The following is a 24,129-nucleotide window of genomic DNA, read 5'->3' as shown; positions in this document are numbered from 1 at the left end:
GTGAGGGAAAGAAATTCAATATAAATACATTGCTAATGTACACAACTAGAAAAATCGTTTATATCTAAAAATAAAACGTTTTATAATGCATTATTCGAACACAATTTGATCCACTCACTGAAGCTACCCCTGCTGAATTTGTAAACAAGATATTCGCAAAAGGGTAGATACGGCCTCGTTGTGGACGTGGAGCAACCCGATTCGATGAGTAATCATATCCGTCAACATTTCATATATACGGCAGATAAGATTAGTGCTTTCACGTCGATATCTGATAACAGGTCGGTTCTTCACACTTTGAGCCTGGGGAGAACCACATCGATACTTGCTCGTTAGTAATTCGCATTCAATCGCTACGTATTAGTTGTGCAAACAGTGTGTCTGGTTGCTCCTGAAGGGAATATCGATAAAATGTAGGGATTTATTGATACTTATTTTTTCGACACCATCCTGCATCGAAACCATGGATCGATGTCGTAATTTGGCACATTAAGTAAAAAACAACTTTCTTCCGTCTTGTGGTAACGTTCGCTGTTTTACTCTTTGGCTTCGCTTAGTTTCGAATGGCTCGGGTACCGTAATTACGGGTGGAATTGATCATGTTTTGCTGTTTTCACGTCTGTTTTCTAGAATGCTGTTAATGCCAAAGAACTTAATGCAGGAAAACAAGTACGACTCATGCTCATGCACCAAAATTTCCAAACAAATGTGATTTTTGTGCTAAAAATCATCGTTAAAGTAAAAAATGTGAGGATCCCATTTCGGGTTGAAATTGATCACTTGTCAAAACGATTATTGTATGTATTTCGAAAACAACTCGACATAACTAATTTGAGCTTGCTCGACATAACTAATTCTGAATTTGCTTGCCAAATGCCTAATAAAGCAATATTTATGGAAATAATTAACTGAATTTTAAGAATACCACGGAAAACGCCTATATAGGCCACTTCCAAAAGAATCTCCCGACATGTAACAGAAATGCAATTATTTTAACAAAATAGGCAAATTGGTAAGAGTTTCGATGATAAAATATGTTTTGAAGATATATTTCAAGCATCCTTGCAAACTTTCAGGTTGGCACTTTATCCAAATCCTAGTTTATAGATGTTTGTGAATACTAAATCGACCACGATTCTGGATTTTTACATAATTTTCATAGAAAAAAACATACCTTAACGTAAACATCTTCAGAGCACACAACTCTATAATAGTTAAGACAAACGGTTGGGTGACAAAACGTCGAAAGACAAAATGTCGAATGCCAAAACGTCGAAAGGACAAAACTTCGAAGGGACAAAACGTTGAAGAGACAAAACGTCGAAAGCAAAGATTTTTCTAGCGAAGGTTTCTGTTATTCAAAATAACTAGAGTTGCTAGGGAAAAATGGTTGCGATGCGAACGGCGTTGAAAACAACAACACTTATAATTTTAATCTAAGTGAGCAAGAAAGAAATTTTCTGAAAAATATCATTTTGGGTTTCACCGTTTTGTCCCTAAACCAAGACAAACAACGTTCATTTACGTTAGATTGCTTTGATATTGATGCTCTATTATCAAGAAATATAATCGAATAACATGGTGACCAATTTCAACCGAATTGACAGTACTTGAGAAGCAATGAATAACTCGCACCTAGCGGCATGGTAAACACTCGCATTGTGAAGGTATCATGTGATATTTTTTCTATGATGCACGATACGAAAATGATACAAGCAATCGAATAGTAATCATAAACTTCAATTATAAAGCTATTTATTTATTTATTTATTTATTTATTTACCCATAAGAAATCAACGGTTTGTGCCATTAAAAGAACGATGCTAAAACATACCTCCATTAGAGAAAAAGTGCTTCTATTATTAATGCAAGGATTTTTGCAGGAAAATTTAGAATGAATCGCGATTTTTATACATTTAAGTAATAGTATTATTATAAACATGATCTGCTCATTTGTTAAAATCACTGATTTCATTACTATAATCGCATATTTTAATTGTTTTAGTCATACAAATTTAAGCCAATTTTTGTATTTAAAAACAGCATTTGGTTACTAACTTTTGTCATTGGCTGTATATCATTTATTGCAATACTTGATCCAATCATTAGTTTAGTGTTCGTATAATATACGTGAAATAATATTTGAGACATTTTATGAAGGTCCCTTTCATACCTTATTCAGGTGGTAAGAATTGAAAATTATCTGGTATGGAATACCCTAGCTGCTTTGGCCATGATTTTTTAATAGCTTTTTTTTTTGTAAAATTTTATATTGTCGTTTAGATGTTATTTACAGTGTTGTGAAACATAAAACTATCCAAGCCTAAATTATTTTCAGGTGTTTCTATTACATAGCTAAAGTAATTTCCTAGGGATTTGATGATATATTCTCTACTGTTGCGGCTAATGTTATGCAGGACAGGATATATGAAGTCTTCAGGTTCTAGCCTACGCAAGCTAGGTTCACATCTCAAAATAAGACTTCGCTGGTATCGCCAAATATCCCTAACTCGTTGACACCGGAAAAGCTTATGCACAACAGATTCTGGTTCTCCTGGACAAATTTCACAAACTTCATCGTCTACAGCACCTCGTTGAAAGAGCAATTCTCTATGTTTGATCTTTTTGTTCATTATTGTGTACCAGTTTGCACGCTGAGAGGAATTTAACGTGTTGCAATGAAGAATTTTGAAAATTGCTTTCCAATTTCGTTGAATTGCTGAGACAAATCCTGGATCCGGTTTCTGTGCAAGCAAATGATGGTAAATGCCTTGAGAGGACGGGTTGTCCTTAAGTTGATCCGGTAGTCTGGGCAACTCTTCTCTTAATCGAATGATATGATTGAACATGGGAGGAATCGGGTCATTTGGGTTATCCAGAAAACTGCTCAAAAATGGAAGCTGGTGCATCAAAATAATCATGCGATTAAGAAGTAAGGCTTTTGATTTAGTTTCCGGGCAGTGGAGATTTAATCCTCCTCGATTTTTGGGAAGAATCAGATTGGAGAAAGCTATCCGTTGAAGCGTTTGACCGTGCCAGACAAATTTCCCGATTTCTGCTCTAATTTTATTGATGAATCCTTTAGTGAGTGCAATATTAGACGCCATGTACCATACTTTGGAGTTAATGTAGGTGTTAAGCAAAATAATTTTCTGAATCAAGTTTAGCTTTCTTGGGTGATGCAACCATAGCCGTGTTCGCAACCCATTCAATACTGCTTGCCAATTCAGTTTTTGGGCTTGTCTGATGTTGTCACCATAGCGCACTCCAAGAATGTTGACAAAGTTTTCTATGGTTAGCCATTCCGTGTCCATAGTCAAGTTGATGTTGCCTATCATCACCGCAACAGTTTTTTGCTTGTTTAAGACCGCACCTGAGATTAGGCCGAATTCGTGAAAGATGTTAGCTACTTCGACAAGCATTTCTTCATTATCAAAAAACATGGAAATATCATCTGCATAGGCATTGATTACTGCAGTCGGGAAACGATGTACGATACGATCTAGTAACGGTTGCAAATATAGTACAAATAAGTGCATTGAGAGCGGATCCCCTTGCCTCACTGATCGATCAATTTTAAATTCCTGGGTTAGATGTCCATTGATCAGGATTTTAGAGAACGATTGACTCCAAATTGTAGCGAGAAGATTTACAAACTGCGGATTGAAGTTCATTCGAAGCATAGTTTCTTTCAAGAACTGATGATTCACTCTATCAAAGGCATGATCGAGATCAAAAGAAACCAGAAGTGCATTTCGGCGAGAATGTTTCAGTTGAGCAATTTTATCAGAGATACGGCATGTTGCTTCGAAAATAGTTCTCCTTCCATTTGAACATTTCTGATGATCTGTCAGTACGAATGAAAGCAAATTATTCATCCTTTGTTTGAGCACTCTTGCTAAGACTTTATAATCGTAGTTCAGAAGGGATATTGGACGATAACCTTTTATGCTTTTGTCTCTTCCTTTCTTCTTAACTAGAACTATGATTCCATCGAAGAATTGCTTCATCACATTTCCATGCAAAGCGTCGTTGATCACATTTGTGAATTCAAGCGCTATGATGCGCCAAGCTTTCAAGAAGAATTCTTTTGGAAGCCCATCTACGCCTGGAGACTTTCTTGATGAGCTACCTTTGATTGCAGCAAGAACTTCATCTTGTGTTGCTGCATGCATAAGATGTTCATTGGAGTAATTGTTTTCAGGAATAATTTTTGTCGGCAAGAAAACTTCAGACTCTTCATTTTCTGCTAAAGAGTACAATGATTCAAAGTACGTTTTGATCGTGTTCTTTATTTGAGCTTGATCACGGATTTCGCTTCCGTTTTCTGTTTCGAGCATGGTAATTGTACTTTTAGTTCTCTTTCCTTGGATTTGAGCTACGTGAAAAAGTGTTGTCGATTCGCCAGATAGAAACGTTTCGTTGATTTTTCTGAATTGCGTAGAAAAGTTTCGTTGATGACTAAGCATTTGAGCTTTAATATGGTTTATCGTAGCTAGTTGATCTGGATTACCGAAATAGTTATCGTAGGCTTCTTTCAGTAAACTCCGATATAATTCCATTGCGTCTCTGAAGTCACGGTGTACGATCGACGTTTTCCATTTTAGAAATGAGACTAACTTCGGTTTGGTGAATAAAACCCACCATTCTAACCAAGAACGAAAGTTTCTTCTAGAACGCACCCAGTATGCCCATTTCCTAGATAGCTCGTTCAAAACTTCAATATCGTCCAAAATGTGTGGTTGTAGGCGCCAAATTCCACGTCCAGCCGGAGTACCCAAGTTAGGAAGAACCATCCGTACTACAAAAGCCTTATGATCCGAAAACGCAGTAACTGAGAAGTGGGCAGTACGCAGTTGAGGCTTCATAACGTTTGAAATAAGTATGCGATCAAGTCGTGATGCCGTATTTGATCGAATGAAGGAAAATTCCACCCTGTTTCCATTCAGTACTTCCCAAGAATCTGCTAATTGTGCTGCGTTCATCAACCGTTTACACATCGGACTAATACTACTGCTACCTGTCGCATCTTTAGGATTAACTACCGCATTAAAGTCCCCACCTAGCACTACAAATTTCGTGGAATGATGAAGGTAATGTGCAACTGATGAATTGAAAAATTCCTCTCTCGCGTTCCTTAACAAAGCACCAGAGGGAGCATAGATGTTGATGAAAGTGACTGATCCTATCCTTAATGAGATTATGCGATTGTCTAAACTCTTTTCTATATTATGTACGTTGTACAGATCTCTAACCGCCACAGCAGTACCACGTTGTGCAGCATCAACATTGAATATCATTGTGTACCCTGGCATTTGTATCTCTTCGCTTTGCACTTCTTGCAGAAAAATAATATCCAGTTCTAAAGAACGAATGAATGATTTCAGTGCATCAACTTTTGTTTGGTTTGAGATGTTGGAGATATTAATTGTAGCTATCTTATAGCTCAACAAATCCATCGAAATAAATTTACAGAGTCGTACCTGGCGGAGCCTTACATAAACCTTGTGTGCGTTCCATGTCTCTGATCATCAATGTGACGTGGACAAAGCAGACACAATGAAGCGAAGTGCTTGTCAAACGATCAGCTGTTCGTGTGACGTCAGTTACGATGGATATTGGTTGATGTTTTGAAAGCAGAATTAGTTTCCCTATTCGCTCACCTGTGAATCGTGAATGAACTGAGTCGACATCGATCATCCTGTGGCGATTCAATAACTCGGTGAATGAAGCAGTTTTTTGCGATGGTCCGTGGTCCGAGATCAATGTGTAGTTCGTCAGTGTATGCATCTTAGCTGCCGGAGTGAAGTGAACCCACCAGGTGCGTAGTGTGTGGAAAGTTTTCGGGTCTGCAAGAAGTGTTCGGTTTTCTAGTGCGGCAGTAACTGGAATTGCTTCGGTAGGACATATACTTTGGCTTACCTCATAAAGGGAAAAGCCCACGATGCGGTAGGTGGTGTTATTCACGATGGCATGGATAGAAGTGCTGGTACATACTGGTTGCTTCCTAAGGTTGTGCGTTTTCTCGTCAATTGGAACGTTGTGATGAGTTTGTTGAATAGTTTGCAGGATGTGCAGGGTTGATAACGAATGCCAGTGTAGTTTTGTGAAAAGAGATACAAATTGCTTTAAAACGACGGCAGCATCTGTGGCTTCGGCAGTACATATACTAGGGCTTACCTGTGAAAAGGAGTAGCCCTCGCTAGAGTGAAGAATGTTTACGTTGGGTGAGTGCCGTGCATTATTGTACTCCATATCATAGCTACGTATTTTATTGTATTTTGCTGATAATAACGTCCGGCACGGTTTGAAGATGAATGATGTTGAAGAGAATGAAAGTGGAATTTGCTTGAGACGAGTGGTAGCATCTTGACTAGCTTCGGCGTGACATACACCAATTCTAAAGCTTACCGTGAAGAGGAAGTGTTATTGGTCCTACTTCTGCTCTTGCGTTTAACTTCTAAGAAGGGGGCGTCGGTTGATGTGACAGATTTTGGAGAACGATGTCTTTTGGGGGCGATGATACTTGCCGATGCTTCTTCGCCATCATCTGAGATGACGAAATCCGTGGTCTGGGGCGGGGAATCAGCACACGCATTGTTCTTGCTTGGTCCAGCGACCTGGGAGTTTCCCGATGGCAGACGCGTCACTGAAGAGGGTCTGCTAGTTGGTTTCCCAGCCGTCGCCATAATGCGATCAGTAATTGCAGCTACCAGATTGTTGTGAGCTCTGGTATTCTCTTCGGTTTCGTTTGATGTTTCCATAGCAATAGATGTGTTTGGTGACGTTGAAGATGGCGGATTTGTTGTAGATGCTGACGATGGTGGTAACATTCCCTGTACCACTTGTGCAGCCGTTAGCCGGCTATTGATGTCGAGGCCCATCTCTTTGCGGACCTCATTGCATGTACGACCAATATGCAGAGGCCGGACGCAATAACGACAGGTGCGAACCTGGTTGCGGTAAGCGATGAAGGCAGTGTATGTTCCGATCGATATGTACGATGGAATCGGTTTTTGTATCCTCATTCGTACTAGTCTTACGCCAGTGGGTAGGCCAGGCCAAAAGTCTTTCCACAGTTCATCTTGTGTGGAAAGAACTTCACCGTAGGGTGCTAGGTGCTTAACTATGCTCTCGGTAGAGATATATGACGGCATATCAGCTACCTTAACCTCAATAGCATTGTCGTATGGTACTAGCGGGATAGCATACTGTTTATCGTTGAGCTCAACGGTATGCTTCAGGCTATGTTCTGCTACTAATTCCTCCACATAAGCCTGCGATTTGAGCTCGATAATGACTCGCGCTTTACTCATGCTTGGTTGGATACAGTTTACCCTAGACATGTCTAGGTTGATTTTTTTGCTGATGAGCTCGTGAACTTTTTCCAGCTTGGGGCGGGTTGGCATGGCACTGAAGTCTAGGTAGAGGGAATCCTTGCGGTGGTCATTCATCTTGACGATGGTTTGGCCCACTCCACCGGGAGGACAGAATTCGGCAACGCGCCGACACGCGACGGTATATTAAGAACAATAGCAATTGTTTTCACTTATCGGTAAGCACAAAACACGTCTACACGATGCGAAAACGAAATGTCAACTGATAGCTGGAATATGATCACATGATTTTTCTTATTCTTCTTCTTCCACTTCTTCTTCTTCTTCTTCTTCTTCTTCTTCTTCTTCTTCTTCTTCTTCTTCTTCTTCTTCTTGGCATTAACGTCCTCACTGGGACAGAGCCTGCTTCTCAGCTTAGTGTTCTTATGTGCACTTTCACAGTTATTAACTGAGAGCTTTCTTTGCCAAAGTTGTCATTTTCGCATTCGTATATCGTGTAGCATCTGCGATGATCCAGGGAAGTCAAGAAAGTTTCCTTTACAAAAAGATCCTGGACCGAACGGGATTTGAACCCAACCACTTCAGCATAGCTTTGCTTTGTAGCCGCGGACACTAACCACTCGGCTAAGAAGGCCCCTCATGATTAGTAGAAAGGCTTTTTTTGTAATCTTGAGATACTCTATTGGATAGTGAAATGATGTTGATGTGGAGTTAGTTTTAACGATTTCGCATATTGTAATTTGAACTAGGTGTGATTGGTTTGAATAAAATGTAATACTTTTTGATTGCTTTTTAGAATTATACATTTACGAGAGTGTGTTAAGAAAATTATAGCTTATGTTTCTGTTGCCGTCGGATGGGGTTACTTTTGATTCCGGGGGTTACTTTGGACAGTCACCTTTTGTATTTATTTGCAGCGTAAATATCAACCTTAGCAATTTTGTGACTTCAGCACTTTTATTAACCAATGTGTGCTCTAGCACTAGGCATGATGTTTTTTTTTTTTTTTTTGAACAGCATCAGAAATAACAGGATAAACAAGAAAACATTTCAAAAAAGTCCGAATAAATATTCACAAGGTAACATTTTTTGAATTTTCCCCATGCCGTGGGAAGTTATTGGAAGCATCACAAAACTATCGCATCGTCATTTTTAATAAAAATCTTGTGATTTGTTTTGCTTAAAATTGTTGTTTTATTAAAATAATTGATCAAATGTATTACTTTTACGACCTTTATTTTATTATAATGTTTTGGTTTGAATATTTTACAACATAAAAAAAATAGAATGAATATTTCTAAAAGTGAATAGACATAAAACACACATATTTCAGAACCAAGTTCACAGAATAGTCTCTAAAAAATATTTACCGTCATATTTTACATGAATTTGCAGTACAAAATAATTGCATCCTTCAATTGCTAAGATAAACTACTCTTAAGCCAACTGCTAAGAAGCTTAAAGCATATTACAAAATCAAACTTTTACTACTTTACTTCAAAGATTGCGTTTTTAATGAAAATAACTTTTTAGTTACAGATATTAATGTGATCGTTTTTAAATCTTCAAAAATCAAGCAGTCGTAACCGATAGTTCAATTTAAGAGGAAGTTTCATACTGCAAACTGAAAATAGTGAATAGCGTGTTTCGCTGAAATTTGTTATACATGTGTATTTTTTTTTCGAATTTTGCCATTTTCTGAATTGAGTTTATCAATGAAAATACGTTCAATAACATCACAATGGACGATAATTCATAGAGTCAGTTTGAAATTTATAAGATAAAATCATTTCATTATCAAATTGTAGAAATGTCCAAAGTAGCCCCTTTTTTTGTCTTGAAGGACACACTTTTTTCGCTATTCAAGCATTTTTGTTATTTCTTGATGGATTTGCCTCATATTTTGCATACTTGTAACGAACATATACAACTTAAATATATGCAAGAATTATCAATATCTATCCATAATTCTAAGAGTAACAAATCCTCAAAGTTGAAGAATGTGGAAAAAATGTCAAAAGAAGCCCCGTTTGACAGTACCTACATTCTGTAATGTTAAAAATGCCCCAGAACTAAAATGGTGAACCACTTAGATTCATATGTCGAAATTGTCTATCAAAAAGCCGTATAAAGATCTTGCAAACTTCATAAAACATCACTCTGTAATTTTGAACTTTTTGGAGACAAATGACTACAAAGCAGCCGCAGAAATGAGCTATGGGAAGTTGACCGTCCTCCAAAAATAGAACAGTTATTCAAACACATGGTAAACAAGATAGAATAAAATCGTGACTCGAGTTTTATTTTTCAGTGAAAAAACTGCTGATGTTGGTTCTACCATACCATGGGTGTGTGTAAGAAAGAATGTAAGCAGGACAGTAAGAATGATTGCTGTTAGGCCACCGGAGAATCAAACAAACGACAAGAATAGTAAAATATTCTCAAACATCTAAATTCAAACCAAAACTACCTTTAAAAATTGTGTACAATCGAGTTTATATTTCATACAAAACTTCGTTTATTTTTCCAAACAATTTCAGTAAACCAAAAAATGGAAAATAAAACAGTTCTCGAAAAAGCGTATTACAACATTTCACTCAATATTTCATTAATGGGGCAATTCTATGGAAAAATGTTATAAATAAATTTGAATTCCAATACACAAATTGAGAAAAAATATTATTTGTTAAAATCTTCCACACAAATTTAAACGTGTATGATCATAAATGATTCAAAATACAGTACCTTACCGATTTTGGCAACAAGGCGTGATTTTTATGTTGCCAAATTCGTGAATTTTGAATTGTTCATGGTTTTAGCAATCTTATCTCTAAAAGTATTTGAAAATGCATGGCAACTACTACAAATAGTGCGAAAAATGTCTGGGAGCCTTCTTCAGCTCAGCTTTTGACTCAATAGCAGAGACATCATGTACTGATCATATATCATATGAAAGCACACATATTGTATACAGTACGAGCCTACTTTCAGTAGCCATTTGCATCTGTTCTAAAGTGCAAGTGTGCAGTTTTAAAGCTAAACCATATTGAAAATATCAGATTTTGAATACAGGTTCGTTTGAGATTTATTTTTGGGATTTCCTGAATTTAGAGTGAAATTTCAGTTACCACACATCTGAATAGTGAACAAGGTTCAAAGGCGAAAAAAGTGGAAGTTCTTATAAATTACTATGCTAGGAATGGATAGAAAAAGAGAAGATAGAAATTATCTATCAAATATTTATTGTAGGCCTTAGCCCGTTCAAAACTACACGCCTTTTTCGGATCATGGCAGTTTTTCAATGTTTTTATTGACACTGGCACCGCCATGTACCCAGAAATAGGGCTAATGGCGAGAACTCATCAAGCATTAGGTTCGTTTACTGAGATTCAGGAAATATTTTTCTGAGAGTTACAAAATGAATATTTAGAGGATTCGAAGGAATTTCTTTAAAAAAAATCATGTTTTAGACGAAATATGTAGTGGAAGCATTGAAGCAACGTGAGCTGAGACAAATTAGCTTAGATTTGCTGAATCAGAAGAATGAATTTAATGATACAATATTTAATTTTTATATTGTATCATTAAATAAGTACACTCAATATTCTTGCAGAATAGTGTGATATTTTAATATTATTTTTGAAAACAGTAAATGTTTTTTAATTAGATTTTTAATTGTAGAGGTGCTTGCAAATGACTAAAGTAGGCATTTAAATATTCTCCTTCACCACTATCTAACTGTCACAAGGATGTGACTTTCGACTAATGAAGAAGCGTCAGTCTGGTCTAGATTGCTAGAGATAATTTCATAATGTCTGCATTGGATGGATGCGACAGGAAGGAGGAAACCACACGCATTTTAAAAATGTTTTGAAAATTTTGAACATGGCCTCTTCTTTTACCCGCTCTTAGAATTACATATTAAACATTTATTAGAATTACATATTAAACATTTATTAATGACAACGTCAAAACTAGTTCTTAACATTTTTCCTAAATTGTCATCTAGAACTATGATCAAAGTTTTTCAATGTTTTCCTCAACAATTGTTACTGAAATGCTTATAGACATACCTTAGAGAAATTACTTACCAATTATTCAAAAAAATCTTTTACGGATGAACTAATTAATGATCACTAGATAATTTGAAAACATTTTCAGGCTCTTCAGATCACCTCACACAATCCGATTGATATGTTAAAAAAAATCAAGCACAATAACAACAAAATATTTGTGATCAACACAGTAAAGCTGATCATATCAACATTTGATGCTTTTGAGTAGTGTTTGGTCCGTTGAATCTGTTGCTTGCTCCTTTGTGGGCGAGCGACGGAATCCGGATCAATTGTGGTTGGTTTGCGTAGTAATCGCACTATCGGTATCGATCACCATGTAAATGCTTTCGTATCCATTTCAAATTATATCTTTATCGTTTACCAAAACGAATCTTTCCCATATCCAAAATCCCAGTGTTTTCTTGTGGAAGTGCAGAGGACTCCTCGGCTTCTATAAAGCAAGTTACACGTCAACATTTCCCTCCCATCCTCAAATTAACCTGCATTCGGACGCAGCCGGCGCCGGTATTGTTTGTTATAATAATGAAAGCACCAGTACTTACACATTGAAGATGCTACTGATCCCGAGTAATGTCTGTTGGTTCCCTGTGTAAGTACAGCTGTTCTTGCAATAACGGAGTAGCAACTGCGGGCAGTCAATCATGCTCATGCTCATGCTCATGCTCATATCAACATTTGATGCTTTTATTGCACTTGCTTTTACCGTAGATAACCTTGTAGTTATGTATCAATGTAACCAAAATTTATACAGCTTACCAGCTTTATGAGACTTTTCCTATACGTTAAACAATAACTTCAAATTATGCGAGTTCTACTTAGAAGTACGTTCAATATTACCTTTCTTAGCTCGCAATGATCACAACCATTTTCACTTTATTTCAACTCAAAATGTTAGGTTTCAGTATCAAATTATCGATTGAAAATATGTTTCAATTAGTTGCCAAAATCAGGAAGAAAATGTTGCCAAAAACGGGGGTAGACAAAAGCGAGTGTTGTCAAAATCGGGAAGGCACTGTATTACACTTTGATGACTTTTTGACCATCATTTTGCAAGTTTTCAAATAATTTGATTCAATCCCGGGATTTTTTCAAGTCCATAAAATGATATTTCACTTAGTTAAGCTTAGCTAATTTTTATTCTTTAACCTAAATCTGCACAGCCGAGGTCGACATTGTGATTTCAGTGTGTAGTAATGGTCAAAAAGAAGGTTTGTTTTCAACTGTTTACCCTGTTCAACAAAAAAAAAACTATTTTTTTTTGTCCATAACTTCATGTATACTCAACCGATTCTTAATCTTTTTAAAAATGCCATATTTGTTCAACTTTGTTATTTGAACGTTAATATTAAGGATAGATTTGGTTATTTTACTTCGTTAAGCCACAAGATATGCTAATTGCCTGGGATAATATCCTTAGAAGAATAAAATTTAAAATTCTCTATCTTTCCTGTCACTATTCAAAGTGCAAAACTTCAGCTCGATCTAAAACTATACTGCTCTTTTTTCATTTGTTTTTATTTTGAAATTAATAGAAACAATTATGGCTTTCAGAGGTTTAGTTTGTTTAATTTTTTTTATAAATATGTTCTAAATGTTATGAGTATGTTCTAAATGTTATAGCCAAAACATACCAAGAATGGTTTGATCGTTTTGACCTAAGTGATTGATGTAATTAATTCTTGTGAATTTTTTTCATGTAAAGTGCTTCAATAAATGTTTCCGCGTCCAAAAATCTTCAGGGCATTTTTTTTTATTATCGGACAGGTTTGGGCCGGAGGTTCTCCGATTAGCATGAAATTTTCACCAGAGGTAGAACTCGTGGATACATGACCAAAAGTGAAATTCAAAAAAATTATAGTGGCCTATTTTCCCGGAAAACTCTAGATGAATTTTCACGATTTCTCTATATACCTCAAACTTTGAAAATTCATATCTCTTGAACTATGCATCGTAGAACAAAAGTTTTTTAGTGAAATCGAAAGGAAATTTTCTCAGCAATCTATTAAAAATATAAAAAGAAAAACATTTCTCGGAAAATTTTTCACCATGGAGAAAATTGTCGGAAAAATAGCGAAAAAACTATCGTCTGTATCATGAAAAATTTTCAAAAAAATATTTTTTGTTTCATCAATTTATACTCTTTCGTCCATAGACGCCAAAGTGGTATCTTTTACCGTTTAGGCGACAGAACTGAAAAACCGATGACCACCCGCATGCTTCCCATAGGAAAATGTGTTCTATTGTGGGCCTCATAACCATGCGCTAACGGCGGCAGTAATTTACACGCATTGTAAGTGTACCTAACACAGTAAACCAGCCTTTCCTTTCCAGTCAGAAGAAGCTTTTCGTCAATCGGACCACTCTCCATTGGTCAGTTGGGTGTTTTGTGTGCCCTTCATCAGCAACATTATTTAGTATTAAAGCTAACAGCCTCTATGAAAGCCGCACGGGAAGTTCTTGTTACAATCAATCATTATGGTAACGTTTGAAGGATCAAATCTCAAGATCCACTTTCTTTGGAAACTTATGAATATATTGTTAATATGTTGTTTCGGCCAGGACGTCTTTCCTACGTTGTGTCTTTTACGATACAACGGACGGCAAATCAAGCGAACGGCTTCACTTTAACAGATTTATTACCACTGAGAGGCAGCATGCCTACTCGGTGGAGAAACGAAAGAAACTACATTCTTACCAATTCAATGGGTGCGCCTTATATAGGCGCACGATACGGCCAGACAAAATATACAATAATTATTCATTACGCGCGTACGCTTCTCAATACAGCTTGGCGCGCTGTTGGGTTGGCGCCAACTGTAGAGGCTGCACGCTGACTGGCAGTGGAATATGGAACAATAGATAGCGTCCCTGAATGTAAAACAGTTGATTGATATTATATACATGCAAATACTTTACTATATTCTTCCAAGGAACAATCAGAATTTATATCAAATATATCACTTTGTATAGAACACAAAATTGAAAATTTATTCGCGCGTTTTTAGTTAATTATCTAATCATTTGATAAATTGAACAAAATTTGAAAAAAGCAAGAAAATTACAAACAGCACTTTTTGTATGCATGAATATCCTTTTTGCTTGGCAACTATATGATACTGAGGGTCAAGCATGGGAAACACTCACTCAGTTATTGTGTTTCCCTCACTCGCTTCCACGTACAGTCGGGAGCGAGAAAGCCATTTTTTTAACCAAGCCGAACGTTCCAATTTCCAGTGCCCATTATGCTTCTTCGGCGAGCACTAAGCGAAACAAAAAACGGCATCTGATCAGTCGAATGCAATACCAAAATTTGGACAAAGGACAAACATTTGAAAAGGGCCCAAGAGGTCTTGAGCTTTTTTTCAGAAACGTTGCTGTTGAGCCCTTTTTAGTCCGCCCACGCAAACTAACCCCACTATCAGAAAGATTGGTGTTAGCTCTTCCTGATAGTGGTATTAGTGAGCGTGATCGAGTTGAATTGGGTTCAACAGCGGCTTGCGAAGCCAATGTTTACCAATGTCGATGTGCCCTTTTGAAATGTTTGTCCAGGAATGATTGTTTACATTCTGATTCCGTTCGAATGGCATTCGGGTTTGAGTGCTGATGAGCGTTCGCTGACTGGCAGTCCACACCACGGAATGATTCAATGAGTAGGAATCCTCTCAGTCAGTTCAATGCATTCGGCGAATGGATGCTAAGTGCATTAACTCGTGCCGCGCAAATACAAGTGTATTGATATTCACTACTCTTCGCGTTCCTTCCGATTGTCGCTTTTACACAATCGGTTTCGACGCTTTCATGCTACACTCCGACTAGGACCGTTCAGCTATCACTGAATGTTCAATAGCAGCAGATTTTTTGCTATTTTTCATCGGTGGCGTTCGAGTGAGTGAGTGAGTTTTCCCATGCTTGCTGAGGGTCAGTTCCTATTATCTATATTATTAAATGTTAGGATCGTTTTCAATTAAAGACTGTTGGTCTCAATAGTAAAGGTTACGAATAAAGGACATACAAAACACCCAACTGACCAAAGGAGAGTGCTCCGATTGACGAAAATCTTCTTCTGACTGGAAAGGAAAGGATGGTTTACTTCGTTACACTTACAATGCGTGTAAATTACTGCCGCAGTTAGCGCACGGTTATGAGGCCCACAATAGAACACATTTTCCTATGGGAAGCGCGCGGGTGGTCATCGGTTTTTCAGTTCTGTCGCCTAAACGTTAAAAGATACCACTTTGACGTCTATGGACGAAAGTTAGAGTATAGATTGATGAAACAAAAAATATTTTTTTGAAAATTTTTCATGATACAGACGATAGTTTTTTTGCTATTTTTCCAACAATTTTCTCCATGGTGAAAAATTTTCCGAGAAATGTTTTTCTTTTTATATTTTTAATAGATTGCTGAGAAAATTTCCTTTCGATTTCACTAAAAAACTTTTGTTCTACGATGCATAGTTCAGGAGATATGGATTTTCAAAGTTTGAGGTATATAGAGAAATCGTGAAAATTCATCTAGAGTTTTCCGGGAAAATAGGCCACTATAATTTTTTTTGAATTTCACTTTTGGTCATGTATCCACGAGCTCTACCTCTGGTGAAAATTTCATGCAAATCGGAGAACCTCCGGCCCAAATTGTCCGATAATAAAAAAAAATCCCCTTCACTTTTGCATGGTTTAGTACAAAAAAATGACAGATCACTTTTTACAACACAACCACAATGGAAACAATTGAAACGAACACCCCTTCCATATCAAATGATTTTTTTTTTGTTTAAAAATATATCTAATTGAAAATACTGTCTGTAAATTCAACAATATTTATTTTTTGTTTTGATAAAAAGCATTGTTGTTACAACGCAATTTATTTAACAGCAGCAAATTGAAAGTGCTTGTTGAAAATAACAAACATAATCATTGTTTTGAATCGTTGTCAATTCTTTGTGTCTACATTTTGTAGATAAAAAGAAAATAACAATCAACATTTTACAGAATTAATAAACAAGAAAATTTGTGCTATCTGAAACGTCGTTAAATGATTTTCAAAAAGGATTTGTTGTTTTGACAGAAATAATTGTCTTTTTTTTCTGATGATTGCTGGATTCTTGAGTCTTAGGGCCGATTACTTCGCCATGGCTTAAGCCGTAAACCACACTTACCCATATAGTTAAACTAGGTTTGAGGATGCGGTGGTGAAGGGCCCTAATGAATTATAAAAATGTCTTCATAGTCGGAATCAATTTGTTTGTAATGTAATGTGGATATTGACAGAAAAAAACAGTCATGAATACCAAAGCAATTAAATTTATCGCAAACTCTACTAAAACAGGCAGAAAGAGATCAGTAGTCAAGTAATCAAGCACGGTTCTCAGAAAGTGCCAAAACGACCAAATTTTCAAGCAAAAAAGAGAATGGAAAGTTGCTCCTCACTTCCAAACTCGATTCACAAATCCAATTATTCATCATTACACCATCCAGTAAATGCGATCGACACGTTATGCTTCAGCTAGCGAGAAGCAAACAAAACTCTTTAAGTTTAGAGACTACTGGTCGGACGACTACAGGAACCCGTCGTCATTCAGACCCATCTCGAGGCAGGTTATGAAAAATGTATTGACTGTATTTCTCATTCAAAATGGATTAACAGCCGAAAGGGACATAATTCACACCACCCAAAAGGTCGCTTGACATCGTTTTGATTTTAGGAAAAAAAAAACTTACCAGCTTATATTTCCCTTTTCTTTGATATTCGGTTGAACTCCAAACGTGATATTTTTTGCTCGTTTTTTTTCCTGTCGTTTATGCCTTTGTTTCATCTCCAACCGAAGAGCAATGAATTGCTTTATTTCAAGCGCTCCAACATTCCAAAAACGATATGTTTTCATGAGCACCTTTGGTATTACATCCCCAGTAAGACAGAACCTGCATTTCTACTTGTTGTATAGTTTTAGGATAAAATCCGCGCAGATGGCCTACCCGCAGCTTATGTACAGTATGGCCCATAAAAATAATGCGAAAATCGTCATATCATGTTTAATGGCAGTTTTTATATGAAAAATGAAAACTAAACAAAATTGTTATTTATTATTTGTATTGTTTACTCTGTCAAGACCCTATTTTTCGCTTTGAATATGATTTTTATCTGTTACTTTCTCCTTACTAGAGAGGAATTGGAAGCAAACCTTCAAATTTAATCATACAAGTATCAAGTTCAATAACTTTGTTATGAAAGCTTTTAAACGTCAACGATGGTGCGAACTTCTACTTAGGCCTTATGATAAAGATACGCCCATGTCAAATAGTAGAATGGATTTACACTTGATGTACTGGAGACTTTAACATATTTTGGTAAAAACGTCTAATTTTGGAGAGCTGTGGTTAAACCTTCATATAAGTGTGATAAGCGGCTCTGTTTGGCTGAAAACCTATCAGCCAGTATTGATCTAAGTTGTATCTAACCAATGGAACACACTATTTTCTCAAAAAACTCCTATAGATCTCTGTATATGGTTTTTATTAAGCTACAACATAAAATAAAGGCACATAAAACCCATAGGATCCGAATGCTCCCTAAACCATGACCTTGGCCAAATATTTTATTGTGACCATGAAAAACACATTCTCCAAGACTTATTCCATCCGCTGATACCAAAAAATCTAACATTTTTATCGGTTAGGTATGATTTTCGAAGGTGGAAAGTTCATCACCAGAGTATACGACGATCAAACAGTTTTTCCGACTTTTAAAGAACAAAACCTTCCTACTTTTTTTCTTTAGTACATTAATTAGGTTAGTTAAAAATATATAACAAAATTGGGCCTATATGACAAAGTAACCTTAGATTATATTACTTTAATCAGATGTTACATTCACTAATGAAAACAATAAAAATAATGCTTGTGTATTCAAAATTCACGTTCAAACAACTTTCGCATTTTTTATGGACCATACTGTACTTTGAGATTCCCTTTGTTAAAATGTAAGCTACCATGCGTTCACATCGTTTTCATTTCGGTGAACGCTTTATACTTAATTGTTTCCATTAGACACCATGTTGGAATACAACATTCAAAATCCCATGTAAGGGAAGATGGGAAAGTATGCACATAACAAGGAAAATAACATTTTTACCTGTGAATTTTGTCGAAAACGCTAAATAATGTTCACAGGGAAGTCGCAAAAATAAACTAAGTATAAGACTAAGTTAAAAGAAATAAAACCAAAATCAACTATTTTTCAAAACAGTGGGGTGCAACGCGCCACCCAGTTTCAAACAGATTATTTTGAATTCTGATGTACGAGTACAGTAGATATTATGCAGTTCTATGTCTCGTTTGAGTTTGGGTTTTTGCGGCATAATTTAGATTTCATAGATATTTTCTGAGCAGCCATTATGTATGGCGTATTTTGCCCCATGTAATGTACTCCAAGGTTGCCAAAATCGTTATTGGGAAAAGTTTGTTCGTAAGAGGCGTTAAAATTGATGGATAAATCGTATGAAATGTTCCAATTTGACTAAAATCCTGTGCCCGCTAAAGTGGCTTGAACCGAGAAAATCCAATTCACATTTGTTTTAAAATTCTTGAAACATTTTTCACCTTAAATTTTGAACGCAATCAGCTCGCGTTCAAAATTGACATTGATTTGCGGTAATTGACTCGCAATAAGTCAGTTTTTGTGATTATTTACTTTAATGCAAAACATCGTTCATGGAATAAGTCGTAAAGCAATTCACACGGTAGAATTTTATTTGATAAGTGCTGTTCAGGATGTTTCTCAATTCAATACCAATACTTGTTTTTACTCTTCTAGAAAACCTTCTACAAATAATTTGGGTTTAACCTACTTTAGTCACCTTTGTAGCCGACTGATTACTCACGCTGATTTTGATTCAAATTATGTCCCTGATTCATTTTAAATATCCCATGAAGCGATTCACTTTGTTTGCGGATGACACAGGCCTCTCCGCCAAAGGACGAACCATGCGTATCATCTGTACAACATTACAAAAAAGTTTGGATATATTTTCTTCATACTAAAAAATAGAAAATTTCTCCTACTGCTTCCAAAACTCAATTTCTTATATCCCTTTCGGGACGGACCATATTTGAGTGATTATTTCAAAATTTACCTTATAAACTCATCATCTCGTAGAACAAAACTTTCTTTATTTTGGCTGTTCTATCAATCTATGAACTTTTTAGGGTCAAATTCAGACCAGCACAATTGTGCTGGTCCGTCGCCAAGGCGGTCGATGTTCGAAAAAAAAAATATTTTTTTTTTCTTTTTAAATTGTTCCAGTCATACCTTTTCGAAAAATTTTGGACCCATATTTTTTTATATCGTCATTAGGGTACTCTTTCGTGGAATAGGGTGACCCAAAAATTCAGAAATAATTTTGTTTTTTTTTTTTTTATGTGCATTAAAATTTAAAAAAATACTTTAGTTACATGTGATTAATATATATGATTTTTTTTTTATAAATGGATCGAAAACAATGTACAAGATATGAAACTACTTCTTATTCTCTATAAGATTCAAAGCATTAGGTGACGATGACGTTTATCGCTTCAATTCAAGAACTAGTCTACGTCATAGAAAAATGGGTAAACATACATGTGTTAAAACTTATTATCTCAACCAAACCATCTTGGTTTTGCTATGTTTGTTTATATCCTCAAAAATTGTATGAGATTTTTTTTTGATAATTTATGGAATCAAAATAAAAATTGAAAATAATTATAAAGCCTCGAATAGGGTCCTAAAGGCCTGTCCCAATTATAATGTCCAACGCTTAAGTTTAGGCCAAAAACACATGTTTACTCAATTTTTTAATGTTTTTCTTTTGTTTAAGTCCAAAAAACAATTTTTTAGATTTTGCCACACTCCTTGGCTTAAACTCAAATTTTGGGTGTATTTTGCTTTCTGTGTCCCTTCCGAAATGTCAGATAGGTACAACCCCAGTGTTAAAACTATGAGCCCTGTGATGTTTTTGTCGATTGAGCGAACGTCAAACATGATCAAAAGTGTCAAGGTTCATTTAAGGACCCAATTTTTAAATTAAAGTTTAAATATGATGTAGCCGTTATTTGAGCGGGAAAAATTGCTAAAATAGTTGCAGTAACATGCTCTTTCGTGTCATTAAATAACAACAAGATTTCATTAAACATTTTAGGACCCAATTGTGCTGGTCTGAATTTGACCCTAAAAAGTTCATAGATTGATAGAACAGCCAAAATAAAGAAAGTTTTGTTCTACGAGATGATGAGTTTATAAGGTAAATTTTGAAATAATCACTCAAATATGGTCCGTCCCGAAAGGGTTATGCACGATTATGACCTTTGAAGAGAGCATCAAACGAATCAACGGACTAGCATGCAACGCCAAATGGCACAGTTCCTGACAAAAAACCGAGCTGAAGTGGGAATTTAGCCCACACTTCTTTGATCGATGCAGCTAGTTACTTTGCAACACTATACGCACGGCAATGAAGTCCAGATTTTGTAGTTTTTTATTTATCTTTACCGCCTGAGGCGGAATTCGATTATATATATCAGTCTCAACAATAATCTAGGCTCCAGAACTTCATACATTGCTTTATAGTTTAGTTGAGTATTTCAGTTTTCAACTTTAAGTTGAGCTTAAAGTTTGCCAGTTTAAAACGTAGATGCGCAGTTTCGTAGATCAACATAATAAACAATAACAACTACCGAAAAGCTAAACATTACATATAATTTGCAATTGGATTAGATGGACAAATTGATGTGAAGATTTGCGAAAAAGTTACACGTCTTCTCAGTGAGAATCGAACTCACGACTCCCCGATCTCTAGTTGGGGCGCGTTAACCACTACGCCATGAGAGGACTCATGAACGCAGAAGTTAACCTGAATTCGATTTCAGCTCAATAATCACGTGGTCCTCTTTCGCAAAGTGCACCTCTTTCGGAAGAATTAGATGCCCATCCAAACACAACGCTTTCTATATATATCCAATGCCTAGCCCGAGAGCGCATTGTTTTTTAGATATAGGAATAGCACACTACACTAGCCAGCAACTGCGCTGGCTGAGGTTTCTATTGTGTGGGCTTCCAATGGGTCGCGACGTTCTCAAACGACCGGTTACGGAACATGAGTCCGTTGCTCGATAAATACTTGTTTTAATTATGAATCGTGGTTTACGGCCAACCAGCCGAGTGGAAGTTTAACAACTACCGAAAAGCTAAACATTACATATAATTTGCAATTGGATTAGATGGACAAATTGATGTGAAGATTTGCGAAAAAGTTACACGTCTTCTCAGTGAGAATCGAACTCACGACTCCCCGATCTCTAGTTGGGGCGCGTTAACCACTACGCCATGAGAGGACTCATGATTAAAACAAGTATTAAAACAAGTATTTATCGAGCAACGGACTCATGTTCCGTAACCGGTCGTTTGAGAACGTCGCGACCCATTGGAAGCCCACACAATAGAAACCTCAGCCAGCGCAGTTGCTGGCTAGTGTAGTGTGCTATTCCTATATCTAAAAAACAATGCGCTCTCGGGCTAGGCATTGGATATATATAGAAAGCGTTGTGTTTGGATGGGCATCTAATTCTTCCGAAAGAGGTGCACTTTGCGAAAGAGGACCACGTGATTATTGAGCTGAAATCGAATTCAGGTTAACTTCTGCGTTCATGAGTCCTCTCATGGCGTAGTGGTTAACGCGCCCCAACTAGAGATCGGGGAGTCGTGAGTTCGATTCTCACTGAGAAGACGTGTAACTTTTTCGCAAATCTTCACATCAATTTGTCCATCTAATCCAATTGCAAATTATATGTAATGTTTAGCTTTTCGGTAGTTGTTAAACTTCCACTCGGCTGGTTGGCCGTAAACCACGATTCATAATTAAAACAAGTATAATAAACAATATTTTTGCAAGTAATACCAGCACGGGCTGCATACATCAATAGTACGCCATTTAAAAGACTCTGCAGTTCAGAAGCAAATAGTAAGTAAAGGTTTTAAGCTCCAGTTGTCCAACTTCATGAATATTATAGCAGATATTGAACCAGCATGCATTGTAGAACACCAAAATGGATTATCGATTCAACATGGTATTGACAGATTATCAAAGCAAAGGGACATTCAAATATTACGTCCATTGTTTTTAAGTCTATCCGAATCCTTCCTATGCAAACTATCACGCTTTTTCCCAAGCCCCTAGTACATGCACTGTCACACTTTCGTGCATTCCCACTCCCCTAAATGATAGACGTAATTTTTGAACGTTCCTTAAAAATTTTACTGCTTCTTAAACTTTGCTATAGGCGATTTAAAATAATAAATGTGATTCCCAATCTATTTTAAATATGGATTTATAAAAAAAAAGGTTTTGAACCAAAGCTATGGTATTCTGTTACATAGTTTTTGTTCGGTACATAATTTTTATGATTCGTATGTAATCACTCATTCATGTTCCAATACTATATTATGCACTATTGTGGACATCAGAACCAGATTCAACCACTTAACTTGATCAAAATACTGAAAATGAAAATTGGTAGTCCACATACCTAGAAAAAACGAATAGTTGAAAAGTTGCGACAGATAAAACTTTTTCAATTCTTACGATGTTTGTTTACATTTTGTTTACCCTGAGCTGGTGTTTTCTAAACGCAATGTAAACAAAAGTTTTGGCGCTCAATTACAAGTATCAATGATAATTCAATAATCGAAATCAAAAAAGTTTGGTAAAACAATGATTTATTGGCTTAAAGAGTCATTCAATGTCATGGGTGCCGAACAGCACAATTGTGCTGGTTCGTCCCGAAAGGGATATTCCCACATAAACCAAAAGCTTTTTATTTGAAACCTTCAAATCTTTGTATTTTTATGCTGTACCAATATGGACTGAACTAGCTTGTGCAATACCAGGAGGAAAGCTCTGCAGAGGATTCAAAATAAAGTTTTGAAAATGATTCTGAAGCTTCCTCCTTAGTATTTTGTTTATGAGTTACATAGTATATCCAATGTTGAAACATTGTTGCCAAAGCCAGATATAAGAAATGGTACTGATAAATGAACTAAAAATATATCTACACTATACCTAGACCTGTGCGCCACCACGCCACGCCGCCGCCGAATGAGTTATCGGCGGCGCGCCATACGCTGATCAGCACTACGCCACCGATTTTGTGTTTTCACGCTGATGAATAATTCGGCTCTTAAAATTCGATTCTTTTGAAAACAAAAAAACAACTATAAAATAGTCCAATTTTGCTTAAGAAATTCCGCTAGGTATTCTTACAGAAATACATCAAAGAACTTATTCAATAAATCCTCCAATTATTTCTCTCTAAAGATTCTTCAGGAATAAAGGAATACTAACACGGATTTCTCCTTGAATACTTTCAGAGTTGCCTGTATGAATTCCTTCAGATATTACTTCAGAATGCCTAATTATTGGTCTTGATTACTCTAGGAATACTCACAGAGATTCCTTCAGTAACCACTCTATACGGATCTCAAAAGATTCCTCGATAAAAATGAATTCAAATTTCTCCAAGAGTTTGTAGGAACTCTTAAGATACCCCGGGGCAAGGTCGAACAGATTGTTCAATATAATTTTCAAATGTCAATATTTTGCAAATTCAACAACACGGTCACATTTTGGCAAGATATTTGCTGTTGTGTGCATGAAACTGATCGAATAATTTCGAAATTGTGAAAAC

At 36.3% G+C, this 24,129-nt stretch overlaps 1 protein-coding gene across 8 annotated transcripts in view; it reads right to left on the bottom strand.

Annotated features, from left to right (window-relative positions):
* The window catches only part of LOC5569573 (potassium voltage-gated channel subfamily H member 8), a 187,111-nt gene that overhangs the window by 147,530 nt on the left and 15,452 nt on the right, over window positions 1-24,129 (bottom strand). For 2 of the 8 annotated variants that reach the window (XM_021844056.1, XM_021844058.1), the window contains exon 1: window positions 5,664-5,860. The exons of 4 other annotated variants lie outside the window; for them this stretch is intronic. In XM_021844056.1, coding sequence (XP_021699748.1) covers window positions 5,664-5,790 — 127 coding nt within the window. In that variant the 5' untranslated portion in view covers window positions 5,791-5,860. Of the gene's footprint in view, window positions 1-118; window positions 177-5,663; window positions 5,861-24,129 lie in introns of those variants that run through there. 2 more of the 8 variants (XM_021844057.1, XM_021844059.1) reach the window with 2 other exon arrangements.

The sequence above is a fragment of the Aedes aegypti genome, chromosome 2 (genome assembly GCF_002204515.2).
Source record: "Aedes aegypti strain LVP_AGWG chromosome 2, AaegL5.0 Primary Assembly, whole genome shotgun sequence".
Classification (NCBI taxonomy): domain Eukaryota; kingdom Metazoa; phylum Arthropoda; class Insecta; order Diptera; family Culicidae; genus Aedes; species Aedes aegypti.
This window is presented reverse-complemented; position numbering and strand designations above follow the sequence as displayed.